Source organism: Mizuhopecten yessoensis, unplaced genomic scaffold, assembly GCF_002113885.1.
Source record: "Mizuhopecten yessoensis strain PY_sf001 unplaced genomic scaffold, ASM211388v2 scaffold10401, whole genome shotgun sequence".
Lineage (NCBI taxonomy): Eukaryota > Metazoa > Mollusca > Bivalvia > Pectinida > Pectinidae > Mizuhopecten > Mizuhopecten yessoensis.
In genome coordinates, this window is record NW_018408528.1 from 535,802 (window position 1) to 556,124 (window position 20,323).

The 20,323-nt window shown below is 34.7% G+C and overlaps 2 protein-coding genes across 9 annotated transcripts in view; both read right to left on the minus strand.

Moving 5' to 3' along the window:
• Nucleotides 1-644: 644 nt before the first annotated feature.
• On the minus strand, nucleotides 645-3,288 carry LOC110460441 (RNA polymerase-associated protein CTR9 homolog). The gene is made up of 4 exons (XM_021513332.1): nucleotides 3,204-3,288; nucleotides 1,516-1,614; nucleotides 739-978; nucleotides 645-653 (listed from the first exon to the last, which is right to left on the minus strand). The coding sequence occupies exons 1-4, from the start codon at nucleotides 3,246-3,248 to the stop codon at nucleotides 645-647; spliced, it is 393 nt and encodes a 130-aa protein (XP_021369007.1). The 5' UTR covers nucleotides 3,249-3,288.
• Nucleotides 3,289-6,281: 2,993 nt separating this feature from the next.
• The window catches only part of LOC110460442, a 31,014-nt gene continuing 16,972 nt past the window's right edge, over nucleotides 6,282-20,323 (minus strand). For 6 of the 8 annotated variants that reach the window (XM_021513333.1, XM_021513334.1, XM_021513339.1 and 3 more), the window contains 3 exons: nucleotides 15,911-17,274; nucleotides 14,897-15,457; nucleotides 6,282-11,055 (listed from right to left, as the gene is read on the minus strand). In XM_021513333.1, the coding sequence (XP_021369008.1) occupies nucleotides 10,931-11,055; nucleotides 14,897-15,457; nucleotides 15,911-17,198 (1,974 nt within the window). In that variant the 5' untranslated portion in view covers nucleotides 17,199-17,274 and the 3' untranslated portion in view covers nucleotides 6,282-10,930. Of the gene's footprint in view, nucleotides 11,056-14,896; nucleotides 15,458-15,910; nucleotides 17,275-17,514; nucleotides 17,647-17,685; nucleotides 17,949-20,323 lie in introns of those variants that run through there. The other 2 variants (XM_021513337.1, XM_021513340.1) reach the window with 2 other exon arrangements.

Here is a 20,323-nt window from a genome sequence, read left to right on the forward strand (position 1 = left end):
TAAAACTAGAATTGTAAGCTGAAGGTTAACTTAAATACATTTATATGTGAGTAAAAAAAATCATGGGAATTATAAGCTTGACTTCATATGATGGTGAATAACTTTACAAGGTTTCCAAGAAACTGAATCCAAACTTATGAGCGGATATAACTGTAATAATCGAAAAGGATATTAACTTCAACTGTAAATAAAAAATACAAGACATTAATGACTACCTTGCTGATAAAGTGTACAATGGTTCATTGAAATCTACAAAGTGATTTCAAAGTAGTCTGGACATGTTATTTTTTTCTGAACTCAAGTTTGGAAAATGTTTGCCTACAAACAGGTGACAGGCTAATCGGCAGATAACCTGATTCCAGTCCCTGATAATTTTGTTGTGTCACTGTTGGTATATCATACACCTCTAGCAGTTCCAGCAACATAGTTTTATGCTCCTAAACATTCTTACCATGCTGCTATTTTAAGTATTTTTTTCATTAACAATAGAGAGAATTTCACATGCTGCTATCATTTTTCAGTGTGCTGTGGTTTTATATAGCATACTGCCTTAACTTTATTTACCACTATAATTTTAGCTAGTATGCTGCTGTTCTTTTACTTACCATGCATTAACTTTATTCCGTATGCTGTTGGAATTTTACTTAATTATCCTGTTGTAAAGAAGAAACACATGTTATAATACTTTCAACATTTTCTAAAGAGAACATTAAATTCTTATCTTGAGGATCTATTTACCTGGTCGTACATGATGATTTTATCAGCGGTGGTGTAGAGGAGAGTAGCCTGGGTGAACAGTTCTCTCTTCTTGTCCTTGTTCTTCTCTTTGTGGGCCTTCTGTACATAAAATGCAGCCAGTGTGTCAAGTGCTCGCATCTGATCACGCTCGAAGTTTGGGTAGTCCAGTCCCGCATCTGTTCGGGATGCATCTAGGATCTTCACAAAGTCCTCTACATAGTTGGACTTGTAATACTCCAGCTGAAAAATGGAACAAATCATTTATGCATTTGAAAATTACGTGAGAAATCAATGTAGCTTTAAAAACTTTCACTGTTACTTTTGGTTATTGTTACTGAATGATTTATTTCTATCGTCACCTATATTCCTATTTAATTAGTATGCATTTCATGTGCACAACTACAATCCGCCATGTAGGATATTGGCAATACCACAGTAGCATCAGTGAAATAAAATGTATGTATATCTGAAATCATTTGCATAATACGGTGTTAAAACCTGACTGTTATATATTTATCATCCTGGTAGTTCCCCAGAGCTGATTAATAATTAATAAATAGTGAGTAGATTGTGAAATATGCTGGATTAGTAATTACATGGACATTTCAAAAAGTGAAAATGAAATTACAAATAATGTTTTTCATGGTGATTAGTAAAACATCATTTGACGCTGAGATGTGACTCAGATCCTGATTATTATGGGTTGAATCTACAATACAGCATCCCAAAATTCCTCTAATCATGACTGTCACAAGTTGGAAACTGATTTAGACTTACAGCAAGAGTGACCCAGATGTGAAGTGGAGCCACTTCCTGTCGCAAAATACTGAGAACTTCATCTCCCTCAGGCAGCTGGTCAAGATCGAGCTCGATCACCTAAAGTAACAGAATAACAAAAAGCTTTTATGCTGTATCTTATGCATGTTCATATTCAATAAATATATGTTAACTTATAAAATCACAGTGGAAAATAGCCAGTCCCTGCAGTAGGTTTGTTACTGATCCAGTGTGGAGGGATCTTTTTCCTGTTGCTAAATTGGCATATGCTAGTACATTGTATTATCTTTTTATAAAGCAAAACCTGCCTCCATTACACATTGAAGTTGTTTTGGGGCTGAAAATGTGACTTCCAGTTTGATAAGCAGTGAGGTTTTTCAGGTCGAACAATATTAATTAATGTCCCATAGTTGTGAACTATTAATAAACATCATTCATTAACACTGGATTAAGTTTGTGGAGACTCCCCATATGATGTTGTCTGGTCATCTCTTTGAATTGTTCATGAAATAAGTAACCACTTTATATATATCTCTATTGTACATTTCAGCTGGAATTTCAGTTATTTTTGTCAGCCTTTAGTCTGGAAATTGTCTAAATTGATAGAAACATCGCGAGAATTATACTGACTAATTTTTCCTCAAAACAAAGAATAAAGTTGTTTTTCATCAATTTTTGTTGGTTTCATAAATGTTTGATTGTATTAATTCCATTAAACTACAGGCAGTTTATCATTTACTTAGCCTTCAGTTGAGAGCATGGTGAAACATGTGCAAAAATGTGTAAGAAACTAGTGTATTGCACTTTCCTGGGGCAAGTGGGCCAGCTTATTGCACTTGCCAAAGCATTAAAACTGGTTGTCCTGGGCATTGGGCAAGTAGATTTTTACACCCCTGCAGACCTTACTACATTTACTTGATAAATGTTTAGAAAACAAACCTAGAGATTGGCAATCTCATGTGAAATGTTAACTTTGAAAACATTAAATATCGGTTGAACTAATTTTTCAAACAATATGTCTGCAACCTCCACCTTCCCAGTCCGACACAATACCGATCAAACTTAAGGAAAATTCCTTCGACAACAGAGCTAGGTGACCATAATCCTATAACTAAAGTCTGTCGCACATCATAACCAGGAAATCATGGAATATCAATGAAAATTGCTGTTATTTTTTTCATTAAATGTTTCCCTTCTCAAAAATGCCAACATCAAAGTATAGACAACACCTCACACTTAGTAAACCGATAAGCGACAAGTAGAACTCTTCCAACTTCAACTGTACTGCAGTACACTACTGTGACTCGCTCATCATGTCAACAAACAGACAGCTGCAGACAAAGGTCCGAACGCATTGTTTACATTTAATCTATTTGGTTCAGGCTTACGACGAAGCATTGAATGTCCGAAATTTATCCACTCAGATAGCTCGGGATAAAACATGTAAAAACCAGTGCCTCCATAGCATAATATGCAGTTGATCGGTTATTTCGGTTCAACGTAACAATGATAAAATTCGAACTCAGCATATCAGCATATTACATGTAACATGAGGAAGTATGTTTACTCATTTGTCATTCATATATATAAAAAAAATACGAAGAAAATATACGATATTATATTTGGTAAAAACAGAGACGAAATTCGAGTTTAAACAAATTATTCAGATTAACATATTGACTTCTTACTTCATCTGTATCCCGGAGAGGGATTTCAATCGAGCCGGCCGCCATGCTGCTTCCTGGGAGCGGTGTTTAATGAAGTTTCATTTTGGAAGACATCAATTTAAAGATGAAGAAAATCAACATTATTATGTTCGTAAAAAACACAATATTAATTTATAATAAAATAAAATGTTATACAGATAAAAGGTGAATCAAATGTGAACAGAAATAATGAACGATCCTTGTAAACGCGACATCTATATTTCTTGTATTTAACTAAGGACCAACAACTCTTTGATGTTTTCAAACTATTTAAGCGGCAACTTTTGAAAGTTATAGCATAGGGTGACCAGTTTCTAAAATCTAAAAATGAAATTTGACGTATAAACAAAAGAGCACAATTAAAGATCAATTTGTTTCACGTTGTTTATCAACAATGTTTTAAAAGTCTTAAATTTTAACCGGAAAGTCAGTTTGCAATCACTCCATTTTAACAATACATGAACTTTCTTAATCAGCGTGTTGTCATAAAACGATGCCATTAAGTGACCAGTTCCTTTTCCTGTCAAGTGTCTGTTTGTATACATTGCTACATTTTAAAATCAAAACAAAATGTTTCTTTTTGGTGCCGCCTCACTGCCACAGGGCGAGAACAATCAGGAACCATATTTTCTCGTTTACGGAAAGGTCACGACGGTTCCCGATTGACCACAGATAAGTTTAACATTTTTGCTATTAAATTTTTTAGCAGACAATTATGAAATGTTCTATATAAATTAATGTGTTTTTTTTTACCTTTTCCAGGTGTATTTCCATTGTTTTCTAATCCAAAGGTAAAGGTAGAAAAACTTAACTTTTCCTAATGTTTGAGCAAAACAATATTGATATAATTTGTTTTGCTTCCTTTTCTTCACTTAATCCTTGCAGATGTTAACTAGGAGTATTTACTTTCATTACCAAAAAAATAATGACGTCAAAAACTCGCAGTTTTGTTCACAGCATAAATGCATAAAATCTCTGGGCACAGAAACAGCACTTTAAGTTGCTCAGAAGAGTCTGTGATGGTTTTAGGTTCTGCTTGGCCTGTTTTTCTATAAAACATAATGAATCTCATCTTCGCTAGCCAAGTGTTCTCTTCGTATACACTCCACTTACGAAAACTTGGCTTAAGCGAAGATAAATGAATCTAGAATCTATTTGCAATTAAAAAAACAAGAGTTCCGCGAGATGATACAATTGATACGCCCGTCAGATGTAGTCAATGAGCAGTTTCCCATAAAGGGCCATAAATGCATACATTTTGGAGAGATTAAAGCGTCAAATCTACAAAGGGCCATAACTTCATAAATAAGCGGCAAATAATTTTGGTTATCAAGCTTGTCCGAGCTTTCATGGCAATGAACCAGTTCCTACCAAGTTTGAAATTAATCCATTCAAAATTACTCAAGTATTCTAAATATTGAGCGGAAACTGTGTCCGCAATTCTACCAAGGGCCATAACTCCGTAAATAACTGGCAAATATTTTTTGTTATCGAACTTGTCCGAGCTTTCATGGCAATGAACCTTCCTATTAAGTTTGAAATGAATCCATTCAAAATTACTCAAGTTATTGAGCGGAAACTAATGTGTGCCCACCCGCCCGCCCGCCCGCGTGAAAACATACGTACCATCAAAAGAAACAAATTTTAATTTTTATGGGTAGGTAACTTCAATTGAGCAGGCTTCTAGAGTTAGATTTCTGATGAAATAAAATTGTTATCATATAAATTTCATCTTTCCATTATTTTTTTTAAATATTTTCATTTAAAAAAAATATATTGACCTTGTTTCTTGCGTGGCAGGGTTCAATTGTACATAGATTTAAGGTCGCCTTCTAGCTTCGAGCTAGGGGGAATTTCCCTTTAGCTCAGTGATAGAGCGTCCGACTTAGGACCCTCGAGATCGAGGGTGCGATCCCTGGTGGAAGCACACTATTCTCTTTCCTGTTACAAATGGTGTCCGTGGCCCTCTCTGTAGTGAGAGGGAGTTAGAACCTCGGTTGTGGTGTTCGAGGGCGAACACATTTAAAAAGGGGGGAGTAGTGTGGCAGGGTTCAATTGTACATAGATTTCCCTTTAGCTCAGTGGTAGAGCGTCCAACTAAGAACCTGGAGATCGAGGGTTCGATCCCCGGTGGAAGCACACTATTCTCTTTCCTGTTACACTTGCAATTCAATTAATGGTGCAAAATTACCTCCCCTGCAATGTTCAATGTCCAACTTTGAGTGAATTGCTATATATTTTCATGGAATTAGATTAGAAGTATTATCAAGCGTATTTTGCCCCAGGGGAAATTTGCACTGACTGAGAATGATATTTGATCGAAGTCAGACTACACTATACTTTCACTTGGATCCTGTTGTCATCTTTGGAGACTCCTTTATTCATACCAACTTCTGTTGATTAGATTTATTCATGCTTTTCTGTTGCTAATTGCACAGTATTTGCTTTTCATGTGTCTGTGTTTATTCCAACTATCTTGTCCCTAAGTCTGTAATAATGATCTCCTTTTGAAATTTTCTGATGGGGCTGATCGTCAGCTGAAATTGGAGTTTAATTAGGAAATGTGTTCACGAGTTGGATATTTCATGGTCAATCTTGGCAGCATATATATCCAAATCTTCATTTCTTGCAATGGTATATATTGTTTAGGTGGAGATCTCATCCAGGGACTAAATCCTAGGGTGAGGGCAGACCCCTGGACCAATCCAGATAGCATATCTGTACAAGTATTCTCATGCCTAGCAATAGTTTACTGGAAAATAGGGTTATATGGCAGCCTCATCAAGGAGGGGAAAGAGCTTCTTCATTTGTACAATTTGGTTGATATTGATCATAAGCTCTAGGGAGAAGTCGCTTAAAAAATATGACCAAATTACCGTTTCTGATTATATCCCTCCATTTTAAAATTTCTAGTACCTACCACCTGAAAATGCTTCCAGTCAAAATTTGGTGAAATTCTGTTTATAATAACATTGTCGATCACTTCGAATAAAGTGTATCAAATACCATAGGTTAAATTCTTGCAAGAAACCCCCCATAAAAGTAAAACAAACGATGAAAATCTTTATATTAATATTTAATTCCAATATTGTAATCGCTGCAACCTTTGGGTTGGTACATCCCAATTGCACTGCTGCCCCCATACATACATGCATTAGTGATATAACATTCAGAAATACACCAACTGTTTATAAAATTCTATCAACAATGTTAACAATATACACAATACCAGAACCAAATTGCTTCTAAATTGAAAATTACTTGCAGTGAACTGAAACTGTGTAGAGAAATATTGTTACATCACTTAATAAATTAACGATCGCTTGAAAAAAAACACCTTTTATTTTTCGCTCTCTTAATTCACAATTTAATTCACAAATTTGTATTGTTATCTTGCATAATTTGAAGACTTCTTCAATGCATTTTTCTTTCTATTAAGGATGCACACATATCAACAATAATTACTAATATATTGTAAAAAAGACAACAACATAATTCAAAAATAGTTTTAGTTTAGTCTGAAACACACCTTTTTTACTCATGGTTTTATTTTAAAATTCTTTACATTGCAAGCTTAAAATCAAAATAAGAGCAATTTGGTCCTTATGGTTAGACTAGACAAGGTTTGGTTTCCTCGCATAATGATTATCTGTTTTTCATGGTTTAATATTACACCTACAAATCTCTGTATCTGTGTTAATATCTATTCTCAAAGATATCATTACGGGGAAAGTCTAATTTAATTCATATAGATAATTTGATAATCAGACAAATAAAAATGATTTACACTATATTTGCAAAAGCCCATGATGTACATAAATACATGTTTTTAACATACAAGTTCTGGTTGATAGAAAAATACATAAAATATGAATAAATAAAAGGAAATACTACATGATAAGATGAAACACTTAAAAAAATCCATAGTGCAGTGTACATTTAATACATTACAATCGGTTTTCTGTATGTAGCTAAGCCATAATTTGTAAAGAATCAAATAAGCATAAACTCTTAACAGAAAGATGTGCAGAAGTGTGGAATAATATCCTATAGATATTGAGGATTGTCTCCCCTGAGGCAAAGCTGAGTGGCCAACATTTGACTGAAAGAAGAGAAATCCACAATACTCCTAGTACATGTACATTATCTTCATCTGTTTCACTGACTAATGTTAAAAAAAAGTTTGTAGATTGATACTCAATGTCATAAATAAAAGTAAACTGCTTTAGAAAGACTTGCAATAAATTCACCTTTTAGGAAAATAAAATGTGGATTGGAATGGTTAAAGATGATCCAATATTGAACCTGGTCCCTTACAACAGAAGTGAATCAACAAATGGATAAACAAGTACTCATAACTGTGTAACATATCCAACCATATAGAACAGCTGCTCTTAGGTCTATATTCTACATGTTTCTGACCTAAAAAATAAAACACAAAATATCTTCTCATTTACAATATAATGTTGCCATGTATTTTGTTTATCTATTTAAGATCCATCACACCTTTGATTAGGCATCTCACATATTTGACCTGTAATAAACCACAAGGACCATACATCCAAAAGCATGGGGTCAAACACATACCAGGCAGAGGCTTGTCCTGAATGGGACCCCATTATGTCTTCAGAACCATCGTCTGGAAAACTGGGGATGGCCTTATTACTGAGCATGGCAGGTAAAATATGGATGAATATGGTACATAATAAGTAAGTACATATAACATTTTTTTTATATAGACTTATACACAGAATGTCTATATAAAACATTCCAGTTTACCTTTTAAGACATTATAATCTAGACATCATTGTTAACAGCTGTTTGTAGAATGTACTATGTAAATATACATAACAATAACATTCACGTCTGGATAAAAATGGTCTTTTACTTCTTATAACAAACATTCAACCTTAAATATTGATGAACAATTGAAACTTTTTAACAATAAAAACCTGTATATACATGATATGGTAGGCTTTATGTGACACCGGTAATCAATAGGTCTACATCTCTATGTAAGTCTATTTACAGAAAATCACCCAGGAGAAACAGTACCTTTACTGCCAGGTTTCATGTCTCCAAACTTGTTTATTTTTGGTTAAGAATGTAAATATTTATCTAAAAGAATCTATATTTTAACAATATATAGCTACCTAGTGGGACAGTTTAATTCTCTTTCTTCCCTGTGTACAATTCTGATCATAGGATGGCAAAATTTAAGTCTATAATTTCTTCTACATCTGTGGTCTTGATATACAATGGCAACGTAAAATTATACTTTATAGTATCAAACATCAATAAAATATACAGATTATAATGAAGTTCACAATAATATTGTCCTTTTGCCAACAAACTCAGTTATATGAAATAAATAAGTTACACTCTAATAAAATACTTTGAAGCTTATTTCATAAAATAATCTTTTAAAGTTGGTTCTAGTAAATAAATTATGGTATGCAGTCTACAGATTTATCTAATTGATCAAACATTGAACTGGAAGACAAAATAGAATGTTTAGCTAATTCCATTCATAACTTGAAAAATGTTTATGCTCTTTTTCAAACCATACCCTAAGATTTCTTCACATTTTTAAAATGCCCAATGTTAAATATCAAGAACGAAATGAAACAAAACAGCTTTATCAAGGTTACACATCGTTACATGTACTATATTCTCTTAATTCTTAATAATTCAAAAACAAATGTGACACAAAATTAACATACTCTACACCAGTTATATTACAATAAGTTCTTAACAAATAAAACATTTCTTTTTATAACGTGGCAAGTTAAAGGTTGAAAGTAAACTGCAGTAACACATCATATTATAACATTTAGTTGGTATATTTTCTCCAAAAAATCTAAATTATTATGTATACTAAATGTATTTCCCTCTTAAAACAAGCAATCTATTAGAATTCTGTTTCATACTGTGTATGTGTAGGTTGATTCTATAATGTATTATATAACATGACATTTTTGTTGTTTATAAACAACAAACATTTGTGGTTTTCTTGTAGGCTACGAAACTAAAGAACCACGAAAATAAATACAACAAATTTAATTGATATACTTTACTAATCTTTGTTTATATGGGAATTTATGAAACTTGTACCACAAAATGATCTAAATAGCTTCAAGCCACGAAAGAAAATACCCACGAACATTTCATGTTATACAGTATTGTGTATCTACTGTGTTATTTTGTCCAAAACGGCTGTTTTTCTAACACTCAGGAACAACCTGCATGGTCAATGATTTTCATATGATAGATCCATGCAAATGTTTCAGAACAAATATATTATTTTTAACGTTTCATTGCAAACCAAAGTGTCCAAATGAAAACCTTAGACTAACTCTTCATGACAAGCTGTCAAATGTTTGTTTTACATAAAATAGAAAGAGAAATAAGCTACAACAGAAGCAGCCCTCTACTGCTCTAAAGGAGGAGGAATACAATCCCTCTGTTTATAGTCTTTAGTGTTATAACATCACTACACAAATCTTAGAAAAGTAACATGTTATAATACCCATTATGTGGAGTAGACATCACCACTCATCACTTCATAGTGAATGGCCAATGGTGGTGGCTTCCTCTGCTTCATTTTAAGATCAAAAAGATTATGTGCATGTTACATAGAGAAATCATATGATAAATAGAATCTGGAATTTGTTCCATTTTCATCCTAAATGTATAAAACTCACTGCAGCGTGTTTCCTGTCATATATTGTCAGATCGTCAATATACAACAGCTGTAGATACAATTTCGTATTTGATAACGAAGTACAAATATGTATTTTCTAAAGTGTTGACTTTAAAAAATTGCTGATTATATCATATGTCCATGTTAGTTAAATGGTCAAACTGTCTATTTTTGCCTTTGGTTGAAATATGCTGAGTACAGCTATATGTACACGAATCAACATCAATGATTATAATTATTTACGTAACTGGACATCATTTTTAAGATGCAATACAACCAGAAGAAAAACAATAACATCAAAATATTTAACAATCCAAATTTAACAGAAACATATTGGAATGGGTTTTTGTGTAGAACAAACAAGTTTAAGCTGATACTTCCAAAGTAACATATGAACATAGCTAACAACAGAAAACAAATTTCATGAAGACATCAGTTTCTTTTCACTAAATTATCTCCCCTTGTTATGAAAGTTACATTTTCACAATAAAAATTGGTGGATATGAACAATATCTTCCACATATCTTTCAAGACCTTCTCTATAACCTGTACTTTAAAAAAATTGTACCTGTATGTGCCCGAAGTGATGCTAGGTTAGAGGTGGTCAGAGCTACAGTACTTAAAAACATTTATTTCCTAAGTTAGAACATTGACCTATCATTGATAATATTTTCATTGATTTAACAGTCCTTGTCTTCTTTACATGATAATTATTCATACAGCATCACTTTCTGTCTAACAGGATCTCCTGTCTCCATCACATAACACTATAGTGATTACATAACGCATGGTCACAATGGAAAGGAATGCAGATATTGTGTGGGGTGGTCTATAGGAATTGCAATGTTTTGTAAAAAATGAAATGACAAGATGCAGTCCCATAAAAGTTGTTTCTGCTGGAGAGGAATTAATGAGAGATGAAGTTTTCCCATCCTCAGCTGTGGAGGATTTTGTCTGATCATATGTCCAAGTCTTATATAGTATAGTAGGACATTTTCCAGTTCCCTCACACCCACACCCCATTAGGGTTCTTGCTGACGGAGAGGACTTTACTGAGAGGACTGGCAATATACTTCCTCCCTCCCAGGCCGGGGTGAGGTGAGAGACGACCCTCCAAGGCTTGCAGCACAGCTGTAAACAAATACCACATATTTAGTCATAATAGATCAGGTTGATGGTAATTTTGTTCTGTCAATGAACAAACATTTTTTAAAGTGGACAGTAAAACTAATAATAATGGTTAAGTAGCCATATTACACTGTCTGTTAATACTACACTGTCTGTTAATACTACACTGTCTGTTAATACTACACTGTATGTTAATACTACACTGTCCGTTAATACTACACTGTCCGTTAATACTACACTGTCTGTTAATACTACACTGTCTGTTAATACTACACTGTCTGTTAATACTACACTGTCTGTTAATACTACACTGTCTGTTAATACTACACTGTCTGTTAATACTACACTGTCTGTTAATACTACACTGTCTGTTAATACTACACTGTCTGTTAATACTACACTGTCTGTTAATACTACACTGTCTGTTAATACTACACTGTCTGTTAATACTACACTGTCTGTTAATACTACACTGTCTGTTAATACTACACTGTCTGTTAATACTACACTGTCTGTTAATACTACACTGTCTGTTAATACTACACTGTCCGGTAATACTACACTGTCTGTTAATACTACACTGTCTGTTAATACAACACTGTCTGTTAATACTACACTGTATGTTAATACTACACTGTCCATTAATACTACACTGTATGTTAATACAACACTGTCCGGTAATACTACACTGTCCGGTAATACTACACTGTCCGTTAATACTACACTGTATGTTAATACAACACTGCCTGTTAATACTTCACTTTTAATACTACACTGTCTGTTAATACTACACTGTCTGTTAATACTACACTGTCTGTTAATACTACACTGTCTGTTAATACTACACTGTCCGGTAATACTACACTGTCCGTTAATACTACACTGTATGTTAATACTACACTGTCCATTGATACTATACTGTCTGCTAATACTTCACTGTTAGTACTACACTGTCTGTTAATATTACACTGTCAGGTAATACTACACTGTCCAGCAATACTACACTGTCCATTAATACTACACTGTCCGTTAATAGTACACTGTCTGTTAATACTACACTGTCCGGGAATACTACACTGTCCGTTAATACTACACTGTATGTTAATACTACACTGTCCATTAATACTATACTGTCTGCTAATACTACACTGTCTGTTAATACTACCCTGTATGTTAATACTACACAGTCCGTTAATACCATACTGTCCGTTAATACTACACTGTCTGTTAATACTACACTGCCTGTAAATACTTCACTGTTAATACTACACTGTCTATTAATACTACACTGACTGTTAATTCCACACTGTCTGTTAATACTACACAGTCTGTTAATACTACACTGTCCAGTAATACTACACTGTATGTTAATACTACACTGTCCATTAATACTACACTGTCCGTTAATACTACACTGTCTGTTAATACTACACTGTCGGGTAATACTACACTGTCTGTTCATACTACACTGTCTGTTAATACTATACTGTCCGGTAATACTATACTGTCTGTTAATACTACACTGTCTGTTAATACTATTCTGTCCGGTAATACTACACTGTCTGTTAATACTATACTGTCCGGTAATACTATACTGTCTGTTAATACTACACTGTCTGTTAATACCATACTGTCCGGTAATACTACACTGTCTGTTAATACTATACTGTCCGGTAATACTATACTGTCTGTTAATACTACACTGTCTGTTAATACTATTCTGTCCATTAATACTATACTGTCTGCTAATACTACACTGTCTGTTAATACTACACAGTCTGTTAATACTACACTGTCCGGTAATACTACACTGTCTGTTAATACTACACTGTCGGGTAATACTACACTGTCTGTTCATACTACACTGTCTGTTAATACTATACTGTCCGGTAATACTATACTGTCTGTTAATACTACACTGTCTGTTAATACTATTCTGTCCGGTAATACTACACTGTCTGTTAATACTACACTGTCGGGTAATACTACACTGTCTGTTAATACTACACTGTCTGTTAATACTATTCTGTCCATTAATACTATACTGTCTGCTAATACTACACTGTCTGTTAATACTACACAGTCTGTTAATACTACACTGTCCAGTAATACTACACTGTATGTTAATACTACACTGTCCGTTAATACCATACTGTCCGTTAATACTACACTGTCTGTTAATAGTACACTGACTGTTAATTCCACACTGTCTGTTAATACTACGCTGTCTGTTAATACTACACTGTCCGTTAATACTACACTGTCTGTTAATACTACACTGACTGTAAATTCCACACTGTCTGTTAATACTACACTGTCTGTTAATACTATACTGTCCATTAATACTATACTGTCTGCTAATACTTCACTGTAAGTACTACACTGTCTGTTAATATTACACTGTCAGGTAATACTACACTGTCCAGTAATACTACACTGTATGTTAATACTACACTGTCTGTTAGTACTACACTGTCTGTTAATACTACACTGTCTGGTAATACTCCACTGTCTGTTAATACCACACTGTCTGGTAATACTACACTGTCTGTCAATACTACACTGTCTGTTCCCTGTGTATTTACTTCAATACTACACTGTCTGTTAATACTACACTGTATGTTAATACTACACTGTCCGTTAATACCATACTGTCCGTTAATACTACACTGTCTGTTAATACTATTCTGTCCATTAATACTATACTGTCTGCTAATACTTCACTGTAAGTACTACACTGTCTGTTAATATTACACTGTCAGGTAATACTACACTGTCCAGTAATACTACACTGTATGTTAATACTACACTGTCTGTTAATATTACACCGTCTGTTAATACTACACTGTCTGTTAATACTGCACTGTCTATTAATACTACACTGTCCGGTAATACTACACTGTCCGTTAATACTACACTGTATGTTAATACTACACTGTCTGTTAATATTACACCGTCTGTTAATACTACACTGTCTGTTAATACCATACTGTCCGGTAATACTACACTGTCTGTTAAGACTACACTGTCTGGTAATACTACACTGTCTGTTTATACTACACTGTCTGTTAATACTACACTGTCTGTTAAAACTATACTGTCCGGTAATACTACACTGTATGGTAATACTACACTGTCTGTTAATACTACACAGTCTGTTAATACTACACTGTCCAGTAATACTACACTGTATGTTAATACTACACTGTCTGTTAATACTGCACTGTCTATTAATACTACACTGTCCGGTAATACTACACTGTCTGTTAATACTACACTGTCTGTTCCCTGTGTATTTACTTCATATGCAAACAATGAGCTGATTATATAATTATCCGTGAAAAATTTCACAAACCATTTCTCCATTCATTTAATATATATTCCATATGCATTAAAGTACTTGGAACAGATAAAATATTATTAGAAATACAGAATTTGACAGTAACATCAGGATCCTTGTAATCTCTCTATGAACATTGGATACAATATTGGTTTCTTGATATTGTACATCACTGATTTAATACTAATTGATCTATTTCATTGTTATTGGTTTGGTGACACTAATACTAGTAAAAGTTAAGTAATTGTAGCCAGACTTTGTGCTCACAAAAAAACTTACAAACCATATACAATGTATATCTCCAAATGATTTGTATATACACTGGTCTTAACATGGCTTTGAAATTAAAGTTGACATATATATCATCAGAGATTCCAAGGCTAAGATTGATATATCAATCACAATGGAATATTGTAATTAGATCTAACAATTTGGTTTATACAAACCACTATGTACTGATGTTCACTATACCCTATGCTTTCTGACTGCAACAGAGTTACCTACCCTTGCCATTTTTTCCAGACTTCTCTCCTTTACCGACCATGTTAAGCTCCTGAATGTTGACTTCCTTTATCTGTTTCTCCAGAGTTTCAACTTCCTTGCTCTGGCTTTCTTTTTTCTCATCTGAACTTTTTAATTCTTCTTCAACCTCCTCCATGCATTTTGAGTCTGTATTAAATGTTTTTACACCTTTTTCCAATTCTCCCTTGACATCCTCAGCATCCTTTCTAATTTGAGTGATCTCCCTTTCCTGTTCCTGCCTGCACTCCTCCAGTTCCTGTTTTTCTGAGGTGACCTGTTTTTCAAGTTCCGAAATCTTTTCATTGTTAATTTCAAGGTCCTTAACACAAGTGTCAGTTTTGTCTTTAACAATAAGTATATCAGATCTGTAGGATTTCTCCCGGGTTTTCTCCGCATTGATTATGTCAACCCAACTGACAGCTGCGAGTTGAACCACTTCAGCCTCGTTCTGATTGTAGGTCTGCTGTAGACACGTCATCTCCTCCCCGATGCTGTGTTTCTGGTCTAGACTTTGACGATCCTCATCCTCCAGGCTTACCAGTTCTGTTGGCAAGTAAATATAATAAAAAGATAAATATAATCATATTTGTAATATTGTCTTTTTATATCTTAAATGTATTCTCTAATTCTACATATCTGTGTATTGTAACTGTTTAATATGTACATGAATGAGAGAAGGAAAATAATAAACAACAGGTCGGACATATCATAATGTAAATATCCTACATTCCTCAATATGTATTTCAGATTAATTCAAGAGTGAATGGTCATTTAAAAACAATTAAATGAGGAAAATTTATCTCTTGATATTCTTGTTGCTTATTCAAATCATCACATCAGAGTTATTGGAAAGAGAGCCTAAAAATAAATGTGCATGAAAATGAAGCAATTCGGAGAATTTAATTTTTTACTACATATGCATGCTCTGTGAACGTTTTATGGCTGACAATTTAATGTAACTTGATTGAAAACAGATGTAAAGACACTATAACATACCTGTATCTATCATCTGTAACTGGGACTCCTGCATTCGTATTCTTTCCTGTTGCTGGGACACAAGTCTCTGCATCTTCACCACCTGAGGGTCAGGTTCAAGGACCTCTTTGACACCCACTAACGCACTTCCATTGTGGTGATCATCAGGCATGGTGTATTCTTCAATCAGCACCTCCTTACGGGAGTTTTTAAGAACATCTGGAAAGTTACTGTCAAGGTCATATTCCTCAACCTCACTGTTGACAGGACGTGCGTGGTATACAGGGAGACTGCCTATTGCATGTGCTGGCTGAGTCAGATCAAGGCTGTCAGCCCTTGGTTTCTGTGGAACCGGTTGAAATGCTGAAGGTCGCGAAACACGATTCTGCACCAAAGGCAAGATAGAAATACTGCTTTCATTGTTATTGTTGCTACCTATACTTGGTTTAACATTTCCATGGGTATTGGTAATGCCAGAACTGTGTTGATGAGAGAATGAATGATTGGTTGTTTTGCTATGAGATCCTCCTGCCTGCTGGAAATTATTGTAAGGGGAGGCAACTCTATGGTGCTCAGTTCTGTGCTGAGCCTGACGAGTCCGAGGCCCAGTTTGCTGTAGTAAAGAAGGATGTGGATCTGGATTTACATGAGTTCTTTCCCTTGGATACACATTTTCCCCCTGAACTTGGGAATGGAGCTGAACACGGGGGTCAAGGTCAGAGTTTACACTATTATGGCTATTAAGGGGTAGAATATTTGGTTGAGGTTCTCCTCCTTGCGTAGCTTTCAAGCGAACACCAACCCCATAAACTGGATTCTGTTTAACCTCTCTGTGCCGAGGCAAGATTGGTTGAGAATTTACAGAACTGGTTTCATGTTTGTCTAAGTTCTTTCCCATCTGTAAATATCTCTGACGCGGCCGTGCTGCCTCAGGCGCGACATGATGAGCACCACTAAATGTCAATGACTTACGAATCCCTGTGTCTCGGGGAGCAGAGGTCAAGTTTATTTTTGGTTTGTTATTCTCCTTTTGTTGATTTGTAGGTGGAATGTCTGTCTTTTGTTTCCCAGAATGCTTCAACAATAATTGCACCTCCGTGGCATATTCCCCCCATTTCTGTAAAATCTTCACGGGACATTCATCTGGTAAAAGAGGGCGCTCATTTTCCCTCCATTTCTCAATGAGCGTGAAACGCCCTGTTTTGCCCATGGCGTGGGCAAGAGCAATGACGACATCCTGACAGGTGGAGGTTTCTGTCACCCCACACACAACCCGTAATATTCCATCCACTCGAACTTTTAACTCCATTACGAAAATAGTATCAAACACAAATCACCGGAGATCTGCAAATTAGCTGAATGAGTTGGTAGCTTCCCCATGGTGACTGTAAGAGAAAAGAAGAATGTTAAAAAAATACCAAAATTGTCACCACTACTTGGATGATTTTTGATTACCTATTAGTCTTATTTATTCCACAAAGTCAAACAATAATTTGATACAAAACATCAAAGTCTGAAAATGATAATCTGTTTACATGTACAGTATATACAAACTGCAGGTAGTCAACTATGTTATGTTCTATGTCTAAACTGTTACAGTACAGTACAGTAAATGTCAGGTATACCCCAATATATTCATCTGTACCATGTCATCAATGTTGTCATTATCAGTATGACACTGTATTACATTAAATTCAAAAATGGTATTGTTCAACAATTGTTTCGTTATTGTGAAAGTCCTATGTAAATGTGATGTATCGGCAAAGATCTGGTATACTAAAGTGGAGTATACAAACAGTCTAAACGCTAGGATGCACAGAACGTCATTCACAAATAGACACACTGCTGCACACACGTTACACTAAATGCATCCCATCAGATCATGTTTTGTTACTATTCCATGAGAAAAAAATATGCAGTTATGTAAATATAAAGAACATGGTGTTCATATATCATGATACTGATACACATTATTTAAATTGGTCCCAGATACGGTCATACCATGCACATTATGTAAATAAGTCGAATATAAATTCCTTGTATCATGTCAGATGCTCCCTAAAATTAATGCACGTATACTCTATCAAATGACAAGTTACGAATAGAATTTGCATAAGATATTAAAAATATCCGGAGTGACTATGATGCATGTACCAAAGTGTAGGCATACAAATGTCTACCATATACACAATGGATATAGGTAAGGCGTAGATGACCAAGCAAATGCATGTATATATACACCAGTATGACACCAAAGCACTGAGGATATGTATCCTATGATGGACCAGAAATCCCCAGCAGCTTATAAAACTGTTCATCAGAAATCCAATGATTGATTTGAAATATGATGCATCAATGACATCAAAGCCTATATACATAGGTAAAATGTACTTCTACATCTCACAGTATATCAACAATCGTCTTTAGCCAGCCGCGGATGAACCATTCTGTCACCCGGTCACTGGCCGTATAACAAATGTGTCCGGCTTTCCTCCACATTAACTCCACAGATCTATCAGGATCAGGACCCTGGGGTTGAAAGCCTGATCAGCTCTACACAAGTTCATGGAAATTGTTTGTGTAGTCTTTTTTTCAAAATTAATGAATTACATATCTCAAACAGCATGATTATGCATGAGATATGATTATCCTATGACAAGAAACAGAAATATTCATATTTTTTAGGATGTTCTCTAATAACTGTTGGTATGACATATTGTCATTAAGCTGACATAGTATCAAACAGCAGGGACTGAGACAGAGGCTCTTCCTCTGAACATCTAATGGGTTGTGAATGGGGGAGCTCTTCCTTGGACCCACCTAATGGATTGTGTAAGAGTTCGACTTCCTCCGACCCTAACCACTTAATCGATTGAGATAGATAGAGTCGGACTTCCGCACAGTTTTGGGATAGTCCTAGGTATATCCTATCAATATAATATACTTAACCCACTCACTATCTTTTGAAACATCCAGATTATTTTGTTGTTGTTGTTTTTTTAACAGGAAGCCTCTATGAGTCATTTAAGAGATCAAATACACAATGGGAAATATTTTCACACAGGTGTTGGCACTATATAAGCACATGTATAAACACCACTTCAGCTACTACCTATATACAATATCAAAATAATTAATATTTAATATATATATTGTACTCGGAAAGCAGTTAAAAATATCTTTGTTCCCAGTATCTCACCCTACATTTACTTCAGATACATACGTACCCTATATGAATTTTGTTTTTAAATAGGCACAGTAACGTCCAGTTATCTAGATCTCCTTCAATGACATATGTAAAGAGATTGCAGGTACTCGTATTAGACGATCACAATCTCAAAGTTGTCACAATACATAGGACTATTTGGAGACAAACTACAGTAGGTTATGTAAAAGTTGTATGAAATGGTAATGAGGTAAATTTTACTTGTATCTATGAAATACCCTGATGAGTGGTACAGATGCCCTGACGTGTGCGAGAAAACAATAGGTCTATAAATACCAGACATCAACGTTGTGTCCACTGTTTATGATGTAGTACCCCGAGAATCTCCTGACAGATTATCACCGTCAAATCTTCATTGATTACATTTATTTACCTGTCATACATCACCAAGGTATGATTTCACACCCAAACAAAAGTAAAACAGTCAGGTATACACTCTAATCAAGCCTACTGATTCTCTGTCAATAACACTATAGTACATTACTGCCACCCACATTATCCCTGGCCGTACAAAAATACTAGCTGTGTGTACGCTACCACGCCACTTCATTACAGGAAACACAAAAAGGAAATCACCTTGAAATTAATATTGATATCCACAAAAACATCATTTAAATCTGAATGTTATGGCATATCATCAATATATAGATCACCTCATCCATCTTCAGGTCTCGTAAAAGCACATACACAGTATGTACATTATATCTTTCATAGACGTAAGTTTTCATCAGCATACTGAATTGGTGTGTACATACTGTGTACTGGTACAATTATCACATTATACAGTAACATTAACAAAACTACATACCATTATCATCTACAGTATGTATATATCTTACTCTATATGATGCACTAAGTATAAATTCACCTGCCAGTATGTCCTGTATATATATAAGGCTGTAATACTACAGCAAGTGTCAAAAACGTGTCCTCTTTTAACCTAATAAAGTGAATCATGCAACAAGGAAACTTGGAAACTCTATATTTCCTGTTTGAAATTAGAACTTTTCAATCCAAGGTTATATATCAATGTCTCTTTACCAAGGTATTACCATACTGTTTCCTGTATTTGATTGGGAGTCTTTGTCAGTCCTTGTGGCATGTGGCAGTATACAGGCAAACTTTTCCAATGTTTGAACAGTATTGAAATTTTAATCATAGTGCCCATGAAAAACTTGTGATCAATACTAAAAAGCATTTAATTCCTT